We start from the raw sequence: 21080 nt of genomic DNA, 5'->3' as shown, positions 1-21080 counted from the left end.
TGAACCTTTATCATATACTATACTAACCACTACCCCAATCTCTCTCCATCTTGTAATACAGTGACCCCTCTAACTTGTACCACACTAACCACTACCCCAACAGTCTCTCTCCATCTTGTAATTCAGTGACCCCTCTAACTTGTACTACACTAACCACTACCCCAATCTCTCTCCATCTTGTAATACCGTGACCCCTCTAACTTGTACTACACTAACCACTACCCCAATCTCTCTCCATCTTGTAATACCGTGACCCCTCTAACTTGTACTACACTAACCACTACCCCAATCTCTCTCCATCTTGTAATTCAGTGACCCCTCTAACTTGTACTACACTAACCACTACCCCAATCTCTCTCCATCTTGTAATACAGTGACCCCTCTAACTTGTACCACACTAACCACTACCCCAATCTCTCTCCATCTTGTAATACCGTGACCCCTCTAACTTGTACTACACTAACCACTACCCCAATCTCTCTCCATCTTGTAATACAGTGACCCCTCTAACTTGTACCACACTAACCACTACCCCAACAGTGACCCCTCTAACCTGTACTATACTAACCACTACCCCAATCTCTCTCCATCTTGTAATACAGTGACCCCTCTAACTTGTACTACACTAACCACTACCCCAATCTCTCTCCATCTTGTAATACAGTGACCCCTCTAACTTGTACTACACTAACCACTACCCCAATCTCTCTCCATCTTGTAATACAGTGACCCCTCTAACTTGTACTACACTAACCACTACCCCAATCTCTCTCCATCTTGTAATACAGTGACCCCTCTAACTTGTACTACACTAACCACTACCCCAATCTCTCTCCATCCTGTGATACAGTGACCCCTCTAACTTGTACTACACTAACCACTACCCCAATCTCTCTCCATCCTGTAATACTGTGACCCCTCTAACTTGTACTACACTAACCACTACCCCAATCTCTCTCCATCCTGTAATACAGTGACCCCTCTAACTTGTAGTACACTAACCACTACCCCAATCTCTCTCCATCCTGTGATACAGTGACCCCTCTAACTTGTACCAGACAAATCACCACCCCAATCCGCCTCCATCCTGTGACACAAGTAGATTGTGTATATTTCCTATTATGTGGAGTTTTGTCAAGAGCACATCTCCTTTTAATGCCCTAAATTGGCCAAAGAAAATATTAAGTTAAGGATAATTTTATGGAAATTTGATATTATCACAGTTAGAAATTGAGATCTTATATAAATAGGGCTAATTGTCCAAAATTGTCCCGTCAGATAAAACTTCCTCCCAGCTTTTTGATTGGGAATGTAGCTTTAAGAGTTTACACTTCACTCTGTCTAGGTGCAGTGGTTAAAAAATGTCTTGACAGAACTTGAAGACTTGTAATATCTTGGTTGTAAGCTTTGAGGGTGTTGGTACTTGTTGTGTATATGTTTAATTAATGCAGGACCATGGCTTGTGTTTAAACTGTAACTTAAGATGGGTGATCAGAGTTCACATCTTTATCAGAATTAATCTGAAGTTTCTGTATCAATGTGGCCGAGTATTTTCTGTACTTTAGCTGTTTTATAATATTAGTGGGTTGTAGCTTGCCTTTAAGAGGCTATCAAAGTACAAAATTTAGGACTTGAGGTTTGTCTGACGTACATTTTTTTTAAAAATGCACATTTATGAAGCCCTGGAAAAAAGAAAAAAATTAAAGGAATTTTAACAAAGTGATGATACAAACGGAATTAAATAGTTGCTGTAGAGCTTAATTGGGAAAAAAATATGGTCTGTTTCTGTTTTTGCCTGTCTGGATTCACAAAACATCTTTTAAAACTGATTCTACATGATATAATGCTACCCAAGATGATAAAATTTTTCAACAATACTTTTCCCTAAAGAATCATAATTCTTTAAATATTGTGGTGTTATAACCATTTACATGCATCATGATAGAGTTAATGGATGTCACTTTTTTGTTTTAAATAAATAGGTAAATCTTGACTCAAAGTCTCACAGGTCAAAAATGGATTGAAAATATCCAACCTTAACACAATATTAGCCTGTACTAGAAATGATAAATGAGAATCTTTACAATATACCAGAAACTATATTCGGGACCCAAAATCTTTACAATATACCAGAAACTATATTAGGGACCCAAAATCTTTACAATATACCAGAAACTATATTAGGGACCCAAAATCTTTACAATATACCAGAAACTATATTGGGGACCCAAAATCTTTACAATATACCAGAAACTATATTGGGGACCCAAAATCTTTACAATATACCAGAAACTAACTATATATTTATAACCCCAAACCGTACAATATACCAGAAACTATACTTTTGTCAAGAACCCTAACAATATACCAGAAAATGTATTGATTACCCAAAATCTTAACATTATACCAGGAATTATATTAAAGATCTAAAACCTTCATAATACACCATAAACTTTTTTATCAGTTATTCAGAACCTTCTCAATATACCAAAAACTTTTGATGAGTTACTCGGAGTCTTTATCTGACAGAAACTATAATTATTACCCCAGAACCTGTGATTAATTACTGAGAACCTTTACAATACTGACACTATATTGATTACTCAAAACTGTAACATATCAGAAACTATGTTATGATCCAACTTAATGATAAATACATTCAATATCTTGATTTAAGGTTTGGCTTTAGCTTGTTCTATATTCAACTACCCAGGTATGTGTGGGTTTTATTTTATCAAATATATGAAGACTATGTCAAAGACATTCATATGTTGTCATTCATTAATTATACTGCTTTGTTCTTGAGGAATATCAGTCTTCATAATTAAAAGTGTTGATCCCTTTTTTATTCCACATAGATGAATTGGATATTGACAAAATGTGTGGCTGGCAACATTGGTCTGTAAACAGTGTGATTAGCATCGCTGGTTATACATAGATACGTAGGTCATGTGCAGTAATGGATGAGAAGAAAATGAATTATTCAACAAAAATTCCCCGCAAACGATAGAAAAAACAGCCTGTAGCCGGGTGGATGCTATGGTAACCGAATGATTTTCTCTGTGAACATACTCCGAGAAATTTGCAAAAGCCTACCTGGGACGTTTAGACTGTCAGGGCTACCTGTTAGATCAATACCAGCTAGCTTTGTCTGCCACGTTGTGGTGAAAAATTGATGTATGTGGGCTCGTAATGCCGACACAGGTACATACTATCGCACCAATATCCCTTTCTTTGTCGTCTCTACTGTATCAACCGTTACCACGGTTACCTCAATACTTACGCCAAACTTTGAACCTGTATTGACAGAGCCAGTGTTTTTGTTCTCAGCCAAGTTTGTTCAATGATGGGAAAATAATGGATATTGTGTATAGTTCAATAAAACTCTGGGAAAATGGAAAATGGATTTTTCAGTGAAATATAGCTTTCTCTCATATTTACCTTTGTTTGCTTATAATTAGTAATGTTGTAGTAATTGATGGTTCAGATCTAAAACACCAATTAGTGAAGCACATTGTCAATTAACCACTGAGCTGTATCTGACTATAGTACTAGTTTTTATTAAGAATAAAATAGCACAGCTTGCATTCCCTTTGAATCAAGGAAAATTTTTGGAAGCAAAATTGTAATTATTGAGTATACAATGTATTCTTGTTTCAATGCTATTTAGTGTTATTTGGATTTCTTACGGCGACATTCAATGGAGCCAAAAACTTGCTGATTTATAATATAGAAGTTGTCAGAGCTGAACTACCAGTGGTATCAGTTGTCATCAGCTGTATCAAATTTAACTGTTTTCAATCCTTCATCGATTGTTTTGATAAAAGCTTTTCATGTTTTGAATATTTCTTGTCTTCTCTAAAGATGACTGAATATGTTGACTTGTCACTTGTTTAGAGTAGATCATTGGTATGAAAGTATAGGGTTCAACCAAAATTGATGGGGAGGGTGTGGTCAACCAACATTGATGGGGAGGGTGGGGTCAACCAACATTGATGGGGAGAATGGGATCAACAGATATTGATGGGGAGGGTGGGGTCAACCAACATTGATGGGGAGGGTGGGATCAACCATTATTGATGGGGAGGGTGGGGATCAACAGATATTGATGGGGAGGGTGGGGTTAACCAACATTGATGGGGAGGGTGGGGCCAACGAACATTGATGGGGAGGGTGGGAATCCACCAATATTGATAGGGAGGTTGGGGATCAACTGACATTGAGGGGATCATGGAGATCAATCGACATTGATATGGAGGGTGAGGTCAACCAATATTGATGGGGAGGCTTGGTTCATGCAGCATTGATGGGGAGGGTGTGGTCAACTGAAATGGATAGGGAGGGTTGGGCCAACCAGCAATGATGAGAAGGGTTTATTTAGTGTAATAAAGGTCATTTTGAGGCAGGGCAGTACTAATTGATGTGATCATATTTCAACAAACTACCTGCTTATTTTAATTAATAAACCTGTAATTTATTGTAATTTATACTTTTGATACATGTCTGATGTTACTGGTAAATGTATATGTAAGTGTTACAGACAATTCATAAAACAAAAGTCAAATTCATCTCAGGTCATTCAGTGGAAGCTGTTGAAGAGGTCAATATGTTTCTGTTTGAAATCATTTAAATAACGAAGTTTGTTTTAGACATTTTTATGCCCCCCCCTTCCCCGAATCACATTTACAGAAGATATTAAAATGGGCTCCATGTGTGCATGCTTGCATCTGTCTGTGCATGAGCATTTTCTGGACCAGAGCTCTGAAACTGCTCAAGATTACTACTCAAGACTTTGTAAACATACCAAGCTTGTACTCCAGTAGTGCTTTTTGCTAAGGAGAAATTCTTCGTTTAAATACTTTTTCTGTTACCATGGAAACAGATAGGCCAAATTACAAATTATAGTTTTAGGGGGCAGAACTCTAAAAGGGTTCAAGATGAATATAACCTAACATTCTGGTAGTGCTTATTTCTTATGTTTTGTTTTTGTTACCATGGCAATGGGCAAAATCACAAATTTTGATGTTTCTGGTGTAAAAATTGTCAAAACTGTTCAAGAAAATTACCTGAAACTTTGTCCACTTATCATCCTATCAACTCTAGAAGTTGCCTAGTACAGTGTAGTTCTGAGCTTTTGTTGTTACCATTGAAACAGATTAGACACAGGTACAGGCAAATTTCAGTTTCCACAGGGCATGGCAACAGTAAACACTTATATGTACAAGCTTTAGCACTTTCATGATGTATTTTACTACTGGAGGAGTTTTCGTTTTGGTTATTTTCTATTGTCTATCAAAAAAAGCTTTAATCATTGGCAAAGTTTTCAATTTTTTACAAGAAATCCTCATATTTATATGATAAATCATATAACAATTGGCATTGATTATGTAATTATTTGATTTGCAAATGATGCCAAACCATACTCATGAACCTTAACAGTAAAAGATGATCTACATGTACATCAAAATAATAATAACAATGGTGGAATAGAGATAATACCTGTCCTGCAATTGTATTGTATATAAATGATTGTATGTGTTTCTTTAAAATAATGGAGCACAGGAGGGGGTTGGGAGATAATGTTATGCTTTGCGTTATTTTGTTTAGGTTCAGTTGAATTGAACCAAAATCTCGTTTTAAGCAGTTGTACCTGAAGCAGCCATTATTTCAGAACATATTCTGTATTACTCAAGCCATTTAGGCTACAGTCCAAATATCTTCAGTAGGACATTTTTTCTCTCTATTTCTTTAAAGTACTGCAATATAATCTATGTTTGAAGTTCTGGTCCCATGCAGACGGTATTTTATACACTAGATGATGTGTGACTAATTTTGTTGTTCGGGTCTTTTATTGAATTACCGTGAAAACTTCAGTACTGTAGACCACAGCTCAAGACAGCTGACATTTTTCACAAGTTTTATCAACAAATTAAGACCTGTTTTGATAAAATTCTGACATTACTTTGTACATGTAGATCATGTGAATTGAATTTTTTTGCTATCTTTAGGAAACGCTTAATCTGAAGTAAATAGATAGACCAGCCACATGTTGAAGCTTGAACTCTGTTGTCCAAACCTCGGAGTCCTTTACCCTAATATTTAATACTGATAAGAAAATAGTCCTCAAATTGTGTTTTATTATCCATGTAATGTTTATAGATTGTCCTAGATTTCGTACTACAAACAGTCGTCCCAGATCACTTTGATTTTATAAGTTCTCTTAATTGACCTCTGCTTTTCACAAGGCAATAAACCCAGTAAACAAACAAACGTCTGTTAATTGTTTTTTATTTTGTCTTTAATTTTATTTAAATTTCTGTTTGTTACATTAAACAGTGGATAAGGTCTGCTAAATCATGCATGCAGCTGCAATTGATTTAAACTGTTTACAATGAATTTAATTATAAGATACTGTGGAATAAATGAAAAAAATTCAGTGAGACTTTTCAGGTGATTCCAGTTGACAAAGGGTATATATAGGGATAGGGAAGCTGAAGATAGGTTTTAACCCACTAAAGTATTATCTGGTACAAATTCGTTGATATGGATTTCTCAACACTGTCACATATAATATGGACTGACACTGAGATCAGGTGTCCTATCACAATCAGAAAGGGAGATTTATTATCATCTGATGATAATTCAGAATTAAGCTGTCCCTGTATGTGAATATAAAAAGTCGTTAAACCTACAGAGAATAATTAATTAAACATCACTATTAATTTGTAGGTATATACTAGAAATCTTAGGCTGTGGTCAACATATTGGCGTTTTCGTTTAATTTTATTGGTCATTAAAGAAAAAATTATGCATAAGCCAATTGTGTCGTAAATGTCGAAGTTTGAGACATAAATTAATTATAATTAATTATGCATGGATTCTGCTGGAGAACAAAGGGTATATTTTAGAAGAAATGACTGTGAAATGCCTGAAAATGACACAAACTAGTTCATAAATTTACATCATCTACTACATTTTTGAGGAAGTATGAAATTAAATGTCAGAGAAATTCATGAAAGTAGTGACAGGATGGGTCCTGAGTGACACATGAAATTAATAATAGGGCAACTATAGACTTTGATTTGGTACGTCAGAGATATGTGACAGGGCTGTCATTTGGGGGAGAAATTCACAGCTTTCTAAACTTTTGTTACAGACACTGTCACTGAGTTGTTTTGTAACTTTAATCCCAGATTTTTTAAAGCAGTTATTCATTCTATGAAAAAAAGCATTTTTGCAAATTCAGAATTGGGACAAAGTAATTGACTTGATATCTATATCAGATTAACACTTCTTTGTTAGGTCAGTGTTTGTAGTGTTGTGAACTGAGTGATTTTGGGGGCTTAAGAAGACTAAAAACATCTGACATATTTCAATGTTTTCCTGTTTTCCAGTAACAAAATTTCATAACCAAACTTTTTAATTTATAGTATGAATTTGCAGGAGGTACAGTTTGAGTTAGGAGGTAATTATTTGGAGGTGGGATGGGAGGTTACAGTAAAGGTGGTTATTTTTGGGAGGTAGGATGGGAGGTTACAGTAAAGGTTGTTATTTTTGGGAGGTAAGATGGGAGGTTACCTTAAGGGTTGTTATTTTTGGGAGATAGGATGGGAGGTTACCTTAAAGGTTGTTATTTTTGGGAGATAGGATGGGAGGTTACCTTAAAGGTTGTTATTTTTGGGAGATAGGATGGGAGGTTACCTTAAGGGTTGTTATTTTTGGGAGATAGGATGGGAGGTTACAGTAAAGGTGGTTATTTTTGGAGATAGGATGGGAGGTTACCTTAAGGGTTGTTATTTTTGGGAGGTAAGATGGGAGGTTACATTAAAGGTGATTATTTTTGGGAGGTAAGATGGGAGGTTACATTAAAGGTGATTATTTTTGGGAGGTAAGATGGGAGGTTACCTTAAGGGTTGTTATTTTTGGGAGGTAAGATGGGAGGTTACATTAAAGGTGATTATTTTTGGGAGGTAAGATTTTTGGGAGGTTACATTAAAGGTTGATTATTTTTGGGAGGTAGGTTACAGATTTTTGGGAGGTTACATTGGTTATTTTTGGAAGGTGTTTTTGGTTATTTTTGGGAGATAGGATGGGAGGTTACCTTAAAGGTGATTATTTTTGGGAGATAGGATGGGAGGTTACCTTAAAGGTGATTATTTTTGGGAGGTAAGATGGGAGGTTACCTTAAAGGTGATTACTTTTGGGAGATAGGATGGGAGGTTACAGTAAAGGTGGTTATTTTTTGTGAAATATAATTGTGAAAAGTGATACTTTATCCTAGAATATGAAATAGAGGTAACCTAAGACAGTGTCATAATGTCCTTGAAAAATACATACAGTATGTAATTCAAGCTATTGATTTGACAAGCCTGTAAACATTTGGACCAGGCCCCCACGCCACAATCCCACCCTTACACACTGATGAGCCAGGTTACAGAATAACATTCTGAGTGAAGTTGAGTAATATACCACTAGTCCTATCGAACATATAAATTTTATTGGTCGGTTCATAAAATTTTGTGGTACCTGTAAGATGACAGTCTATATTAAATAATTTCAGGCAAATTTGAATCCTTTTGTGTTTGATAGAAAGATAAAATCTCAAATCTATTATTTTGAATAATAAAAGTGTTATATTATCTATAATGATAAATGAAGGAAGAGCATATAGTCGCCACTTTGTTCGTTTGTCCGTCCGTCATAATTTTGTCTAGAGCATATCTCAAAAACTATATGATCAATGGTGAAGAACTCATGTTATCTCTAAGAACTGGACATTTGGTATAACTTGTTTTGACATTGTATTATTAACTTATTTTAACATTGTATATCTTTACCCAACACTGTTTAACATCAATTGAAAATGCATGCTGGACATTGCTGAACAAGTCTTTACATTGTAGAATATTGCATTGTATTATTGAAAAGTCTTTTGTAAAACTTGATGAGCAATCAGTTTTTTCAGCACATTTTTTTGTATTATTGAATTTTACTTGATATTGTTTGACTTGACCTTTCGCTGTTTTAAATTTAACCTTACACGGTTATAAATTTGACCCTACATTAGTTAACCTGACTGGACATTCCTTAATCTGACTTGGATACTGTTTCACTTGACATGGTTAACTTTACTTGATATTGGTTAACTTGACTGGACACTGTCTTAACTCAACTTTACATTGTTTGATTTGACTGAACACTGTTTAATTTGACACTGTTTAATTTGACTGGACACTGTTTTAACTTGACACTGTTTAATTTGACTGGACACTGTTTTAACTTGACACTGTTTAATTTGACTGGACACTGTTTTAACTTGACACTGTTTTAACTTGACACTGTTTAATTTGACTGGACACTGTTTTAACTTGACACTGTTTAATTTGACTGGACACTGTTTTAACTTGACACTGTTTAATTTGACTGGACACTGTCTTAACTCAACTTTACATTGTTTGATTTGACTGAACACTGTTTAATTTGACTGGACACTGTTTTAACTTGACATTGTTTAATTTGACTGGACACTGTTTTAACTTGACACTGTTTAATTTGACTGGACACTGTTTTAACTTGACACTGTTTAATTTGACTGGACACTGTTTTAACTTGACACTGTTTAATTTGACTGGACACTGTTTTAACTTGACACTGTTTAATTTGACTGGACACTGTTTTAACTTGACATTGTTTGATTTGACTGGACACTGCTTGACTTAATTCTTATTGACATTGTATTTAACTGTACATTGTATTATTAGACAACAGTTTAAATAATTTGACTGACCATAATAGGACTTAATAAACTTAAGTGGACTGTAACTTGAATTACCAATGTATTATAACTTAAATGAACTTTGTTTAAAGTGACTGGAAATTATCTCATAAATAAGTATTAAACCTGTCCACTTGTACATTGCCTACTATATAATCAAATATTTTCATTGGGCTCAAATTCTATGCTTTAGCAAAACAATGCATTTTTGTTGGCACTTGATTTTGTGGGAAAATGTTATGAAACCTACCAGTATTCTAATCCACCTCAGTTTTTATCAGCTTATCATACATTTCATGGACATATTCATGAATTAAGAGTAACCACAAATTTGAAGAAAAAAAAATGAAACTCCACAAAAATTAATGACTTATTATTAACTTTAACTGCTTTATTTTTTAAATTGACCCCAGTGATATTTAGACATTGTGTATTGAGAAGTATCTGTTAAATTCAGGTTACTGTCGCACAAGTACAGGTAGTGTTTTTTTAATACCACCTCATTCCCAAGTCTTACTGATTTAGTATTTTGGCATTTACATGTTAAGATCTTAACTATTAATATAGATTAAATGACACGGACACATCAAACTGTCAAGCTATCCCAATATGACTCATGTCCGATTAAAATGTTTTATTCTTGAAACTTTTAATGTTAAAATGGTTTCCATAATTTCTAACGTATAAAAGTGATATATTCATTATAGCAATATAAATAACTCACGGCTGTTTATAAGCACAAAATTTATAGAGGGAAACAAGTGTTCACTATATTTCATTGGCAGTCCGCTATGAACATTAATTGATGTGTATATACACACACCTATACATTCAAAAAAACCATTAAAGTGAATAAAAGCTCTGTGTTTATTCCTTCAGTTAATCATTTAAAAGGTCCTAATTAATTTCAGAATAGGAAAATTATCTCTCATCCCATTCATCACTTTTGCGATTCTCTGTGGTAAGTTGATAAAGTAACAATTCTGTTGGAGCATTTTGCAGTTTGTGAGTTGAAAATTGATGGGCATTGTTGACATTTTTTTGCGTGATATATTGGGCTTTCAATCCTAAATATTCAAATTGTGGCCGTCGAGAATTTTTGATTGTCATTAATTAAATGTCAGTGTACCAGTTGACTTGAATGATAGAAGTATTTTGCCTTTTTCTGTACATATCGAAATGCATGAATATGGATTTCTATTTATTAAACCTAGTGCATGTATATCAGTAATATACTTCGTGATATTGTTTTATGTATAACAGAAGAAACATATTTCAGTTAAGATTTAATTACAACACAAAGCAATAAATAAAATGGAGATATTAAATAAATTTGGTTCACAAGATCTCACTTGGATAGACAGTGACCTGGGCTGAAATGAAATACAAATTACTTTGCCCTTACAAGGCTGACATATGCTATCAGACAATAAGTTAAACATCTTAAGTTTTTTCTAACTTTTTGAATTACTTGCTTCAACCAAAGAAATCTTTAGAACATATCATGAAGTATTTTTTGTTTGAATAATGAGATACCGAGAAGACAACATAAACAACAATAATTTTTATTTTGCTTAAAATTAAAACTCTGATCATACTGCTAATATGTCTTTTTGTACCTTTACATTGTTTACTGGTGTACCTGTACATTGTTTACTGATGTACCTGTACATTGTTTTAGTGGTGTACCTGTACATAGTTTAGTGGTGTACCTGTACATTGTTTAGTGGTGTACCTGTACATTGTTTAAGTGTGGTACCTGTACATTGTTTTGTGGTGTACCTGTACATTGTTTAGTGGTGTACCTTCCTGTACATTGTTTAAGTCTGGTACCTGTACATTGTTTTAGTGGTGTACCTGTACATTGTTTAGTGGTGTACCTGTACATTGTTTAGTGGTGTACCTGTACATTGTTTAGTGGTGTTCCTGTACATTGTTTAGTGGTGTACCTGTACATTGTTTAGTGGTGTACCTGCCTGTACATTGTTTAGTGGTGTACCTGTACATTGTTTAGTGGTGTACCTGTACATTGTTTAGTGGTGTACCTGTACATTGTTTAGTGGTGTACCTGTACATTGTTTAGTGGTGTACCTGTACATTGTTTAGTGGTGTACCTGTACATTGTTTTAGTGGTGTACCTGTACATTGTTTAGTGGTGTACCTGTACATTGTTTTAGTGGTGTACCTGTACATTGTTTAGTGGTGTACCTGTACATTGTTTAAGTTTGGTACCTGTACATTGTTTTAGTGGTGTACCTGTACATTGTTTATTGGTGTACCTGTACATTGTTTACTGGTGTACCTGTACATTGTTTAGTGGTGTACCTGTACATTGTTTTAGTGGTGTACCTGTACATTGTTTAGTGGTGTACCTGTACATTGTTTTAGTGGTGTACCTGTACATTGTTTAGTGGTGTACCTGTACATTGTTTAGTGGTGTACCTGTACATTGTTTAGTGGTGTACCTGTACATTGTTTAGTGGTGTACCTGTACATTGTTTAGTGGTGTACCTGTACATTGTTTAGTGGTGTTCCTGTACATTGTTTAGTGGTGTACCTGTACATTGTTTTAGTGGTGTACCTGTACATTGTTTAGTGGTGTACCTGTACATTGTTTAGTGGTGTACCTGTACATTGTTTAGTGGTGTACCTGTACATTGTTTAGTGGTGTACCTGTACATTGTTTAGTGGTGTACCTGTACATTGTTTTAGTGGTGTACCTGTACATTGTTTAGTGGTGTACCTGTACATTGTTTACTGGTGTACCTGTACATTGTTTTAGTGGTGTACCTGTACATTGTTTATTGGTGTACCTGTACATTGTTTACTGGTGTACCTGTACATTGTTTTAGTGGTGTACCTGTACATTGTTTATTGGTACATTGTTTAGTGGTGTACCTGTACATTGTTTACTGGTGTACCTGTACATTGTTTTAGTGGTGTACCTGTACATTGTTTAGAGGTGTTCCTGTACATTGTTTATTGGTGTACCTGTACATTGTTTAGAGGTGTACCTGTACATTGTTTAGTGGTGTACCTGTACATTGTTAAGTGGTGTACCTGTACATTGTTTAGTGGTGTACCTGTACATTGTTTAGTGGTGTACCTGTACATTATTTAGTGGTGAACCTGTACATTGTTTAGTGGTTGAGCTTAATATTCATTTTTCTTTTTCCAGCAAACAAGCATCAAGACAAGTTCACTAACAGTGCTGCTTACATTAAGGCAGTATTCAACCACCAAAGCAAGGTCAAGGCCAACTCTCAAGGGAGAGTACTCCTACCAGACTATTCAAAGTACCTTAAACGGTAGGTTTTTCATTTTAAAAAACTGAATAATTTTTTTTCTGTAAAAGTAAGGCTCCTGAGCTCGATGCTGTAACCATGTAATTATAGGGCTCATAGACAATACACTTTATACCTGTAACTGTAGGGCTCATAAACAATACATGTTTTACTTATAAGTGTTGGGGTCGTGAACAATATGTTTTATACCTGTAACTGTAGGGTTCATAAACAATACACTTTATACCTGTAACTGTAGGGTTCATAAACAATACACTTTATACCTGTAACTGTAGGGCTCATAAACAATACACTTTATACCTGTAACTGTAGGGCTCATAAACAATACACTTTATACCTGTAACTGTAGGGTTCATAAACAATACACTTTATACCTGTAACTGTAGGGCTCATAAATAATACACTTTATACCTGTAAATGTAGGGCTCCTGAACAATATGCTGTTTACCTGTCAGGGTAGGGCTCCTGAATAATATACTGTATACCTGTCAGGGTAGGGCTCCTGAACAATATGCTGTATACCAGTCAGGGTAAGGCTCCTGAACAATATGCTGTAAACCAGTCAGGGTAGGGCTCCTGAACAATATGCTGTGAACCAGTCAGGGTAGGGCTCCTGAACAATATGCTGTTTACCTGTCAGGGTAGGGCTCCTGAACAATATGCTGTATACCTGTCAGGGTAGGGCTCCTGAACAATATGCTGTATACCTGTCAGGGTAGGGCTCCTGAACAATATGCTGTATACCTGTCAGGGTAGGGCTCCTCTGCTCTATGGGATTACAGTTATATATTATATACCCTTTTATACTTTGAAATGAATAGGAGATGATTTTATTGTTGGTTTTTGACAGATAAATGCAATTTGACTGTATCCATGGGTTTTATTAGAGAGTTAAAAAGGCAAAAGTTGATAATTTCAGAAACTCTTGAGAGTTTTTAATGTGACTGAAGACAAGAGAATTTAATGAATTTCTAAACTTAAATACAGTGTTTATGTAATTTTTTTGTACACAGATTCAACAATGGACAGGAATGTAAAGTTAAATACTGCCATGAGCTTGGATATCGTGAGCACTTCCACTGCATGGATTGTAACTTCCGTGTTTTTGTCAAGAAGGAAGAAATGGTTCGACACTTCAAGTGGCACCGCAAACGGGAGGAGTCTCTACAGCATGGTTTCATGAGATACAGTCCTATGGATGATTGCAGTCAGAAGTTCGTAGGCTGTACTCACAATGGCCGTCAGACACATTATCACTGCCTCCAGGTAATTCAAATAGTAGACATAATGTTTGGTAAATTATTCATATCTGTACAGAAAAATACATGATTTTCAAACAGGTGTGACTGTTAATGTTTTACAATATCACTGCATGTAAGGCAATGATATTAAATGTATATCTTTAACAAAACTATGCGATATAATAACAAAATTCATTGTAGATTTTATGATAAGACAAACATAATCTATGAAAATGAGTTTCAATTTGTTTAAATCCATGCAAGTTCCCAAAATGAGTAGACCTTGATATCTGACCGCCCAGCACAAGAGGTAACTACTGTGGAGCCCCTTCGGAATCAGTGTTGGTTTCTAGTATATTTTCTTTAAATGGAATTTCCGAAATAAATAAATAAATAATCTTTATTTATTTTACAACAATTACGAAGCAAGTTTTTCCAACTTTTATTAATCACACTTTCTGGCTCGAATGGAAGCATGTGAGGGGTCTTATTTTGGGAGGAAACCAGAGTATCCAGGGAAAACCCATTTGGTCAGGCAGGTGATCCCATACCTTTTCACATCCATTCTGGGAATCGAACCCCTGACGGCTAGGTGAAAGGCGAGTTCATTACCACTGCGCCACCTGACCACCACTTCCCCTAAAAGGCAACCACTTGTTGGAATGCTGTTAAATCCTTGCTTTTATTCTCCACCACTAAATGGACATGAAAACCATTTAAAAAAAAAGTTGGAATGGTTGAATTCTGTCCCAGTTTGCTCTGAATCATACATAGGTAAATGGAATTTTGCATAAATGATGACTCCCATGTGGCCAGAGGGGCGGGTTCCAAAGGAGTAAAAAATTAATCTGACATAGATTGTTTGACTTAGTATTTATATTCTTATCATCTTTTCCTTTCTACTTCTTTGAACTCCAGTCAAAATACAATTGTAACTTCCCCCAAGACTTTATCTGGTGTAACTTTCTGCTAACAGGGTGGATGTGACAAGGTCTATATCAGTACATCAGATGTACAAATGCATGCCAACTATCATCGTAAAGACTCCGCCATCATCCAGGAAGGTTTCCAGAGATTCCGAGCCACAGAAGACTGTGGCACACCATCTTGTGCCTTTTATGGACAGAGAACGACTCATTTCCACTGTCGCCGACCAACCTGTAACTTCACATTCAAAAACAAGGCTGACATGGGTAAGTCTTGAGTGTTCCAAAAAGTTGTTTGAGTGAGCATTGAACATCTAAATAGTGATCAATGCATATATTATAGTTTTGCATATATAATTAGTTTTAAACATTTTTTAAAAATTACAATAATTCATTTTTTTACACCAACCTCATAATATAAATCTGAAGTGTATTGGGTTAAATTTGTAATTTAACCTTTTGACCTGCTCATATAAATGCAATTTGTGTTTTCTATCAGAAGTTTTATTTTCATTATTTGAATATTTCTAACTTTGTAGAGAAACATAAAACCTATCACCAGAAAGATGAAGTCTTGGCAAAAGACGGTTTCAAAAAATTCATGAAATATGAACACTGTGGTTACACATCCTGTCGCTACTCCAAAGTCAGCAACCATATTCACTGTATACGCACTGGTAAGTACACACCTTATAACTACATATCTATAGCTAGTTATATAATCAGAGTCATTTAATAGTATCACATACCTTATGTGGCATTTGGGTTCCTCTCAAAATGGTGTCTTGCCATTCTGTTTGTAAGAATCTACAAAGTTTGTTTATTGTGTTCATGACTTTAATTTTTCTTTTCCAGAAACTTTATTTTGTCTTTTTTGTTTTAGGGTGCAATTATGTGCTGCATTCAACTGCTCAGCTGTACTCGCACAAGAGGAAGCATGAAAGACGAGATTTTGAGTCAGCATATAGGAAGTTTCGTGAGGAACAACAGGACGTTAAGGGAGGTCATGCTCAAGGCATCATAGCGGGAACAGTGGCGCCCTCTAGGGTGAATACTCTCACTAATGTGACACTCATGAATAACCACCAGACCATGTCACTTCCTGTAGCCATCAAGCGTGAAGCGCTGGATGATTTTGATTCCAATGACTCCAAGAGATTGAAGACAGGACAGACCAGTATGTCGCTACCGCTGGCCATAAAACAAGAAACATTTGATGACTCGGAAAGTAATGAATCTAAATTCATGCAGGAGGACCAACCATCAAATCTAAATGAAAATAGCTTTTCAGATGTAAAGTCAGAATCCTCTGAATCAAACACTGCCATGGATGTTTCTCACCAGGACCCAGACAGTGACAGTGTAAAGGACGATATTTCAGATGTTCCCGACACGCCATACAGCGAGCAGAAGACTTCAAAAATGGCTGCTCTTAACCTGACTGGGGCCAGACTCAGCGATTCGCTTACACTACCCATACCTGGCATGCATGTTAAGGATGAAGTTACCATAAACCCCCAACAGGAAATATCTCCTGTTCGACAGCCGTTACAACTTCCTGTCCAAACCCCTACCTCAGCCCCTTCTGTGGCAATCCCTCAAACGTCCCCTGCTTTATCCTCAGCCACCTCTCAGGCAGGCTCAACATTAGCTAGCGTTCCCCTGCCTGCCAGGCCCCCCATTATGGAGAAGCGGGAGAGAGATGAGGCTTGGAAAAATTATCTTGTAAGGTATGTTAGCATAGTCACTATAGTTTTAACATTCATTCTCTGATGGAAGGATAAGGTTAGGCATGATTTACATACATGTGTTAATCTTTTTAGTATTTTTAGTTGAAGTTTAATGTAATGGTCATTTTTCATCGATAAATATATGAAAAGTTAATTCATACTTTGAAGTAAATCATTGGGTGGGGAAAAAAAATACAAAATCTGTAAAGTTAGTTATTATTTCTACGCATCAATGAAATTTGTTCAAAGCTTTTTAAAGCACTGCTTAGAATTAACTCATTTGAAAAAGATGTTTCATGCACAGCTAACTTGAGTTTACATGCCGAGTTTGAGGTTTTATGAATGATCTAAGGGAGACAATCACTTGACTATGTACATTACTTGCTTAATTTCAACCACTATCAGTTTTTATATTTTCTGTGACCTCTGAACCCTGACAGGTATACAGCTAATGACCCCTGTAACTCCCGATGCCAATATCTGTACAAGGATCACTACCATTGTAAAGTAGAGGGATGCTTGGTGCTTTTCAAGTCAAAGGACGGGGTCCGAGAGCATGCTAGGTACGGATTGTCAGGACCATATGTATCATTATAACTATATCAGTCAACATCATATGTGAAATTCATTGATACAAATATCAAAGGGATTATTGTATACCAACATTTTTTCAAATCCTTTCTTTTCCTTTAACTTTTTTAACTTTGGAATTAATATAAGCTCTAAGCTTGTTTTCCTATCCTGTATGTATGTTAAATTGTTGAAATTTGCTTAGAAATATTATTTTCAAAACTTTCTGTTGATACTGTAAGCTTTGAAATATCTGAACATGCACATTTTTTATCATGAAGATATTTCATTATGATGGAAAGAGATATTTTAAGTCATTTGTCATTCATAGTTGTAAAATAGTTAAGTATGACAACAATTTTTTTATGGTATGAAAATGTTAATTATGTCCTGCAGATTCCATGAGCTACAGGACCGTATCACACCTGTGGCCTACCATGTGTATGAACCTCTTCAGGCCTGTCCTAACAGTTGTCAGTATAGTCTCAAGGAGAAACATTACCACTGTATCTGGGTAGGTTCTAGCTTCATATTCTGGCATATTGTATTCTTCTGTATTTTCTGGTACATACCATATCAGTATTGTAATAACTTACATTACAAGAATAAATCTCCTATACAAACGATATAGCCAATTTTCATTCAACAGACATTTAATATATTACACGATTAATTAGAAAAGCTTATGTTATGTCTACAATAGTAAGCATAGGAACAACATATGTATGTTTTTTTTTAATCTCTTTTGTCATTCATTTTATTAAACGAATAAAAGCTTATTTATGTTTTAAACATTTCTGCCAATTTTCTTTCCTCTTTTATTTTTTGTTTTTGTTTTTTTATTATTTTATTTATTTTTTCATTTAATTTTGGCCATAAAGTAGTGTAAGAGCTCTTTAATTTATACAAATTCTTTACTTTTGCAGTCTGGCTGTACTCATGTTGTGCCCCACATTGGTCCAACATTTGGACGCTTGGAACACTACCGTATCCATGAGTATGCCAGGGCATCCCAAGGAAAGACATACAAGTTTTCTGGATCAAAACTTGAAGATAATTCACCTCGGAGAAGGGGCAGACCACCAAAGTATCCAAAAATCGATATCCCCATCATTCCCAAGGTTGAGTTGACAGAGGAAGAAATTGCTCAGTCCACTCGAAAAGTGGCTGTCAACAGTAGTGGCCTCCCCAAAGTGATTAATGGGTTTAAGATGTTTGAGGAACATGAGGAATGTCCTGATGAAATGTGTATCTACAGACAACAGCAGCATTACCACTGTGCTCGCCCGCGCTGCCACCATGTCACCGACAGACTCGATGTCCTCAACCTTCACGCCAAAGACTTCCACAACTTTGTTACCATTATGGAGGGCTTCGAATTCTTTGACCGCAATGTCAATTGTCGCCGCAACCACTGCAACAATAACAAAATTAATCGGCACTTCCATTGTGTGAAGCCCAAGTGTGATTATTCTTTTGTCAGGCACAGCACTATGATGCAACATGACAAGAAACACAGGACAGATGGCGCCGCAGACCTTAAACCTCTCCAACTTGTTAAGAAGGAAGCGCCTAATGTGTCTGTACAAGGGTTCATGCCAATTATTCCAGCTCTGTCCCCCAGCCCATTAGAATCAGTAAACAAAGGCATCATCAAGACATCAGGGACATTCTTTCCTTGGTCAGGTCTGAGTAAATCTCCTGGCACCATGTCTATACCAACGCTGACTACACAGCTAGCAACACAAGTGTCTCCAGTTGCCACACTTCAGGCCATGCCAGTTGCTGTATCGAACATGGCGTTGGTTGTCCCCAATGTGGCCACTGTGAGCTCTGTGGCCACACCCGTCATCACTCAGGGTCTGGTCGCAGGCAATGCACCACTGTCTGTGTTACTACAGCAGAAGGGAAGTAACCATATCCCCCAACGCAGCTGGCAGGAGTTGAAAGAAAGTATGCACTTTGATATCAACCAGAACTGTGGTAGACCATTTTGTAAATTGAAAAAGAAAGATCATTTCCATTGTTTTGAATGTAATCAGGCCTTCTCTGATCCATCACGACTTCGCCTTCACATCTGCAAGCATGGTGTCAAGATAAGCAAGAGTGAAGAAACACAATCAACATCAACACCTGCCTCAGTTATTACACAGACTCAGCTCCGCTCTGAATGTGCCACTGAAAGTGAGGATTTTCCACCTGAGGTTGTACACCTGTCTGACCCTGGTGAAGAAGATGAAGATGAATTAAATGGGTCTTCTTCATTAAACCTAGAATTCTCAACATTTTCTACCATGATAGCAAAAGCACAGCAAGCTCATGCTACAAGTGCACAACCCTTACCAAACCATGATCGAGATTCTGGACTCGGCTTCTCAGGAAAACTTGTCATTGATGAGAGATTTCATGAAGAGAAAAGCCCAGATGTCCTTGAGAGTAACGATAATGGGTTCGATGATGGAAGACAGGAGGATTTGAAGGATGGAGGATCTGGTCGTAAATCTGGACGAAAAAGGACAGCAACAAAACGTAACGACTTTGTGGACAGTAATTCAGTTGTTGTGAAGCAAAAGAAAAACGCTCTCCCACGAACTGGAAAGGATGACTCCATTCCTGAGGGTTATACTCGTATAAAACAGAAGGAGGACTGCCACCATGAAAAGTGTGCATATCGTCAGGGTGTGACCCACTTCCACTGTATCCGTGAGGACTGTGGCTACAGTTTCAGTGACAGATCTCGTCTCATTCAGCATACCTTGCGTCACGAGCGTATTGACAGTCTAACTGGTGGAGAGATGAGACAGTTCCGCATGAACCAGTCCTGTAATGTGGATCAATGCGAGTACCAGGGCAAGGCCTCACACTTCCACTGTCTCAAGTGTGACTATTGCTGTACAGACTCGAGTAAGGTTCTTACCCACCGCAAACACCATTCCAAGATGGATAGCATCAGTTCACAAGGATTTATGAAGGTGTCTGTTGACGAAGAATGTTGCGTGGCACTTTGCCAGTACAACAGAAAGCAGACTCACTATCACTGTACCCGTACCCCATGTAATTATGCTGTACTAGGTCCTGCTCAGATGTCCTCACACAAAATCAAACATGCCAGCTAAATTTTAATCATTCTGCAAAAATTTGTACAAGAAGAACTATGATGTCTGGTTCTTGTTCCTTGTAGGAACTTGAATACCGTTGTTGCTAAAAACAGTGTCGTCCAGATTGAATTGTGTGTCTTCACTGCTGATTTAAGTATTATTGCTAGTCATTCCATTCATTTTGAGAAACATCAATTCTGGTTACATTTATACCAATCAGTTCTGAATTTCTTGGACATTTTCATATCAGTTTTTAGAATCTTTTAATTAGACGAGTACAACTGGTAAAGTTTGTGTAAACTGACCAGCATATTATGAATACATTCCAACAAGTCAGGTTCTCATATTGCATTCCAGGCAGTGTCTTTTACATTGTTGTCAGAAAATGTATTACAAGATGTAAGTACATTGTATAGGGAAACATACATTGTATGT

The 21080-nt window shown here is 36.3% G+C and overlaps 1 protein-coding gene across 1 annotated transcript in view; it reads left to right on the top strand.

Moving 5' to 3' along the window:
• Window positions 1-20663, top strand: part of LOC132559573 (zinc finger protein castor homolog 1-like) — a 28010-nt gene extending 7347 nt beyond the window's left edge. Inside the window, exons 2-9 of the mRNA XM_060224203.1 lie at window positions 12954-13083; window positions 14094-14346; window positions 15298-15514; window positions 15787-15924; window positions 16131-16977; window positions 17418-17540; window positions 17944-18061; window positions 18474-20663. Of these exons, the coding sequence (XP_060080186.1) occupies window positions 12954-13083; window positions 14094-14346; window positions 15298-15514; window positions 15787-15924; window positions 16131-16977; window positions 17418-17540; window positions 17944-18061; window positions 18474-20663 (4016 nt within the window). The remainder of the gene's footprint in view (window positions 1-12953; window positions 13084-14093; window positions 14347-15297; window positions 15515-15786; window positions 15925-16130; window positions 16978-17417; window positions 17541-17943; window positions 18062-18473) is intronic.
• Window positions 20664-21080: the final 417 nt, after the last annotated feature.

Source organism: Ylistrum balloti, unplaced genomic scaffold (assembly GCF_031769215.1).
Source record: "Ylistrum balloti isolate Yb309-2 unplaced genomic scaffold, AGI_CSIRO_Ybal_v1 Utg370936, whole genome shotgun sequence".
Classification (NCBI taxonomy): Eukaryota; Metazoa; Mollusca; class Bivalvia; order Pectinida; family Pectinidae; genus Ylistrum; species Ylistrum balloti.
Note: the sequence above shows the minus strand (reverse complement) of the source record. Positions and strands in the feature narration are given on the sequence as shown.